The sequence below is a fragment of the Anas acuta genome, chromosome 3 (assembly GCF_963932015.1).
Source record: "Anas acuta chromosome 3, bAnaAcu1.1, whole genome shotgun sequence".
In the NCBI taxonomy this organism is placed as follows: Eukaryota; Metazoa; Chordata; class Aves; order Anseriformes; family Anatidae; genus Anas; species Anas acuta.
Genome location: NC_088981.1, coordinates 90,894,474 through 90,900,473, shown reverse-complemented (window position 1 = coordinate 90,900,473; position 6,000 = coordinate 90,894,474). Strand labels below are relative to the sequence as shown.

The 6,000-nt window shown below is 39.0% G+C and overlaps 1 protein-coding gene across 1 annotated transcript in view; it reads right to left on the bottom strand.

Moving 5' to 3' along the window:
* Positions 1-271: 271 nt before the first annotated feature.
* Positions 272-6,000, bottom strand: part of EYS (eyes shut homolog) — an 830,760-nt gene continuing 825,031 nt past the window's right edge. Inside the window, exon 48 of the mRNA XM_068678264.1 lies at positions 272-1,721. Coding sequence (XP_068534365.1) covers positions 520-1,721 — 1,202 coding nt within the window. The 3' untranslated portion in view covers positions 272-519. The remainder of the gene's footprint in view (positions 1,722-6,000) is intronic.

Sequence of the window (6,000 nt, the reverse complement as noted above, 5' to 3'; positions counted from 1 at the left end):
AACGATTAACTAGAGGTGTTATGATTTTTATGAAAGTGCATGTTATTTTTTTAACATACACTTTTTACCTCAAGTACACTTTTTTTCCACCTACAAATACTGCTTTTTCTCTTGGTCTTAAAATTACAAAGTACAGAAGAGAAGCTATGCATTCTAATAAAACTTAGTTTTGGAAAAACAGGTAGGTTGTCCTTATCTACAAACAATACTGTATTTTTGCAAGCTAATTACCATCTGTTTACAAAATTATTTCTAGCACAATAAAGAAAAAATCAGACTTCTTCAATACTTTAAAGTAAATACCAAAATGTATGTAAAAGTACTTATGAGTAAAGTAAAAATTCTAACAATATTTTATATCTGCTATTAATACTCAACATTAAAAAAGAAAAGGAATTGGAGACAATTTTACTAATTGCATTCTTACATTTGATCCTGAATATTACACTTTCACCTAATACAAAAGGCAGGACAAAAATGAAATGTATCACTTTTAAAGGATCTTAAATAGTTTTTCAATTAATTTCTATGATCTCCATTATGGACATTATAACCTTCTGCTTTCATTAGCTGAACCTTTTTAGAATCCTGGAAGAGTGCAATATCTTTAATTTTACCAGTGAATTCCTTCTGAAAAAGCCCTGCAGTGACTGTATGGATATTTCTGCCAATTTCAAACCCACCAAAATAACAAATGCCGCCATAATTTAAAGCAGTGTATTTTCTGTCTGGATCAATATCTTCAAAAATAATTAGTTCCTCATCAAGATACACCTTAATACAAGTTTGATTTTGGATTACAGTAACAAAATGCCATCTTTCATCACCACAGGTGGAGGAGTCTTTGCTGTGAATTAGAGGAACAGAGATTCTTTCACCAAGATTAATGACAACTTTTAATGTTCCATTGGCTAGACCAATGGCAAGGAAATCATTGTCTTCATCTTCAGCTTTTCCCATCCATACCATTAAGGCTTCAGCTTGATTTGTAGAAAAATTTAAAGAAATGCGGGTATACTGGAGGTCTCGTTTTCCATAAAGAGGATCTATGTATTTGATATAGGAGTTACCAACAAACTTTGCAGTAAAAAATTTGATTTTACTGTCGCAGTGCTTACCTGACCAGCCTAGTGCACATGCACAGGTATATGAGAACAACGCAGGCTGAGGAATACAGAGAGCTCGAGACCCACACCTGTTCTGTGAACAGTGAACGGATTCTTCACACGTGTTCCCTATCCACCCTTGGGGGCAAGAACAAGAAAAGCCTGAGCTTTCAACCTGGCACCTTCCATTATTTTTGCACACTGAATACCCGCAAGCTGTTCCATCGCAGTCACCGACGTTGGCTCCACCTTTGGGGTCTGTCGCTGTAAGCTTCAGTTCTCTGTCATTTATAAGAATTTCTCGTATACAGCCGCTGAAACCTGTGGGTTCGTCTTCTACTGCCATTGAGTTGACAAGACTTAGAGAAGACACCCCTCCAACATAAAAATCTGTGTGCACATCTAGCGCCTTCATTCCAGCGCTGCCTTTCTGAGTAATGTTGGTACCATCCAGGTCCAGGTAGCCTTCATTACCAACTCTTCCTGCTTTGAGCAAATGCCATGTTTTTCCATCTGCGTGGATCTTCTGAAGAGCCTGTAGGATGATTGTCTTGTCTCCTAAATTATAGCGTAGCTGTATAAATCCATTTACTAATGATATACATAGAAAGTCACCTGTAGAAAACAATGTAAAATAGTTTTACTTTTTAGAGGCAGTGTGTTGAAAAATAGCATATTCATGATCCCGATAGGCCTGCATTTCCCCAATTCAGTAACTTATTTTCAGTGGCCTTGTACCTTCACTTTATGTTAATTGTACAAAGGGCTATGTTCTCTCATGAGCTTCTTGTGGTTCTCCACTTTTTTTTTTCTCTTATTGGAAACTGAGCCCATGTTTTCTCAGCTTCAAAGAAACATGCCCAGCTTTCTGAAAAGCTCTGCCTTGGTGCAGAGGCTAGATAACTGGGGGGTAGGAGGAAACGGGATCACTTTGGCATTCAGGGAATGTGAGTTGGTGTTCCCATGAAAAAGAATAAAGTTTTGGCTGAGATATAAATACTACAATAAACTGAATTTCCATATGCTCAATAGAGGTTTGATGGATTTGTCAGTTTAATGACACTGAAGGTTGTCTGCACCAAACATACTCTGCTTTCCCCCCAGCTTCTTTTTGCAACTGTGCTGTGTTGGGTTTAATGATCTGACAGCTGTAGGAGTAGATAAGCCTTTTTATTTATTTATTTAATTGCTCTTCTGGAGGCCTCCATGACAAAGAATTAGGTGGAGGTATCTCTTCTTGTACTATCAGTGTTTCTGGCCTTACAAGCAATATGAAAGGAGAGACAAAACCTCTTTGAATTATACTTACAAATGAGGAAAAACTAGGAAAACTTAGGAAGCAGGAGCTGGAAGGAAGGTATGGAGGGCAGAGATAAAGTCTGCCAGGGAAAAATGACAGGGAGGCAGAGGAGGGCAGCAAAAGAGTTTGTGCAAACAAAGTTCACTTTTTTTTTAACTTTTTGGTATTTGCCTTCACAATTCAACTTTTTCAGTTTAACCTTACTTTTGGAAGTAATAGGTATGAGGTATATTTTTAAGTTAAGCTTACTAAATTGATAAGTTTATTAAATCTGAATGTATACTTTCCTAGTTATCAGTAAAACCTAATTTTTAATGTAGTGTTTTGCTAAGGAAGAAATATTTTTAAATTGGGAAAGTACAGGTTAGTTAAAAATTCAACTTTCATAAGGGTGGACCTGTTAGTACACCGAATAAAATTTGTTTAATTTGTTTTCTTGTAGGTTTATTTATTTATTTATTCATTCATTTATTTATTTATTAAAAAAAAAAAAAAAAAAGAATCCCTGAATTACATTGCTTTTAGTAAAGTTAAAAATGAATGGCTGAAAGATTTTGGAAGTTACTCAAATTGTACCTCTCTTTTGAGCAATTGCTTAGGCTCACATTCAGAGATGTTTCAGTTCTAATGGTGGCTGTAGAGGACATGCTTTGTGCCTCAGCTTGCCTGTCCCCGGCACCCACAAGGAGATCAAGGAGAGGGCTTTTTGTTGTTTTGTCTCCAATCCCAACAAGCAGAGCACTTCCTTCTAGCTTTCTATCTCCAGCTGCAACAATCTGTTGTACTCACTTGCATACCTCTTTGTATGTAACTTCTTTCACTATTTCTTTTATCAGGGCCTCAATCCCAAGGTAAGAAAGGAGCATCAGAACACATTTCTGAACTACCCTTTTGGTGTCCCTCAATCCTATCTGTTACCCAGGTATGCAGACTTGCATAGGGAGGTCAGTACTCATTCTTTGCTGCCTAGGAAGAAGGAAAGCATCTGACCAGATGCTGCTTAAATGAGCTGTTTGCTCGTCTGTCGTGTAATCAAGTGCTGGAGAAGCTGGAACTTCTCCAAGACTTCCCAGCCTACAGAGAAGTTTCTTGATAGCATTGCACATGTGACAATGATCTGAGATGCCATTAGAGAACAGTGGTTCAGTGCGGCCTAGCAAAAAGTGGACACAGTTTCAGCAGCCGTGTTTCTGACTCAGACCTAGCGCTGCCTATCGCTATTGTACTGCAGTTAGCGTTGCGGCTCTAGGTTACTCATTGCACAAGCACCTGCCCTCTAGAGTGTGAGGGGAGGTTATGGCTGAGTGTTCTGGATTATGTTTAGCACAGGTTTGAGGCCTCTCTGTCAGACAGAAGTAACTCACCCTTCTGCTAGTTGGGAACAACAAAGTTAAACTTTGTAATTTCAGCTCTCGGAGGCTCTCAGGGCACTTTCCTCAGGTTATATTCTCTCATTTTGCAGATGACAACTTGCCCTTTTAGCCTCTAGCGAGAGCAGCTGAGTGTTAATATAAACTTTATGATGTGAAAACTGATGCCAGAGTTCAGCTCAGTATTTCTCCATGAAGTTTACCATGCCGTAAGTAGCACTGCTCAGGGACATCTGGCTTAAAATATTTTGGGACTAGAATATGAGGTGTTTTGTGCTCAGTATCCATGAAACAACTTCTTAAAGGCCAGTTATGGACTTGTCTTTGTCACTCTTCACTTTAACCGCTGACATTTTCAACAAGGGACCTCTATCTGCCCTGTATCTGAGGGATGAGTTACGCAGCTGAGGTCTCTGTTTATGCTATTGCAGGACTTCCAACACCTTTTTAAACAAACAGAAAGCATTGTTAGCACTGAATTTCCCTTCAACAGTCTCATTACGGAAGGCCACAAAGCAAAGTAATTGCTACTATTTTAGCTTTAGTACTATTCAAACCCATTAAACAAAACACTAACTGGGACCAAAAACCCTTCTGAAGAAAATTGATTTTGTTAAGAAGGAAAGTGAAGTAATGCTCAGTTTTTTCAGGACGAGACCTTGGGCCTGGTCCCTCCTTTCTATAAAATACAACACAGGACACATAACTTTGCTTCTGGCTTTTCGGATTAGCATCTCATCTAACATGGACTATTTATCCCCATCAGTATTGTCACAAAAAAAAGCAGAGACTCCTGAGGTAGGTACTCACATTCATTATTTTGCTGTGCACTCAAGCCTTTGCACAACCTATTGGAGGGTGTGCAAAGACCTGTAAGGCAATCTGTCTCAATAATATTACATCGGCCTCTATGGAAATAGGCTACTGGAGTTCAGCTGCAGCTTGAAGCCACACATCAAGTCCCAGGGTGTTGAACAAAATTTTTGACAGTTTCAGCCTTCATTTCTGTTCTGATATACCTTTCCCTGTCACCTTCCCTGTTCAGAACAGCAAAATGAGAAGGTTTTTTATGGCCTGAATAGAAGGTGATTTTGTAGCAAGTGTTGCCTTAAGCAAGGAACTATTATGGGCTTAAAGCAACACCTTTACTTGTAAACCCAAGTTCACAGTTTTCACCAAATGAACGATGGACAAAGTTGCTCCGCCTCAGAGTGGATTGTCTCTCTATCCCATAGTACAGGGCAACACCCCAAAATAGGTACTGCTTTTAATTCATCACCCTCATTTTCTAGGTTTCATTGCAAATGCACATCCCACCTGCTCCCATGTCAGATGTCTGAGTTCCCAGAAGCCAGCTCCTTCTGGGAGCTGCTCCTTCAGCTGTCCTGAGCAGTCAGCTGCTAAAACTGGGAGTTAATCAGAAGTCTCCTATAGGTTCATCCAACTACTGCTGTGAGATCTGGATTATCCACAGCAATATCTGCTTGGATGACTTCTTACAACTGATTCTGAAGGCATCACAAAAATTTTCAGCTTTCTACCACTCTGAATATGTAAATCTGTAAGTAGGTTACAGTCACTCAGCCAGGGTTTAAATTCTCCCAAATGGTGGCAATGCCCTTTCATGTTCAGCCTTTATCTAGACATGCAGGTGAGTCTCTGTATCCTGCTCTTGAGTGGGAATGATGCTTAAGCAGTATCAGGTCACCATGTTTTTATGTCACCACAGGAAACCCATCTACATGGTAATGTATTAAGATCGTATAGTTAGAAATGCATGCTTGGAATGCTTCACTCTATTTTTTCACTTTATTCATGCAGAAGCATTACAGTGTGTAAAATATGATGACACCATTAAATTTGCACAGCTGTATTGGCCAAACATCTTTACAGTTACTGCATTCGCTACCAAATCTGCCTAATGATGATGCATTTACTAGGAGGACTGAACATGCTGTCAAAGGATCTTAGGCTGACAGACCATGGGTAGGGGATCATAGGTGGTATTTTTAACTCTTCTCTTTCACAATGTCTTCTCCACAGTGACTCAAAGTCTATGCTTGTGCTCGATGTGTATGTGAATAAAGCAATCTGCTGTCTGACAGATTTAAGTCTGAGCTCTTAGATGAGAAGTTTTTATTCCATTGATGGTAAGGAGGATTTCCCATTAGTTTTTAAGGTCAAACGGACCTCCAAAACATCCTTTTAATTAACTTTGGAAAAA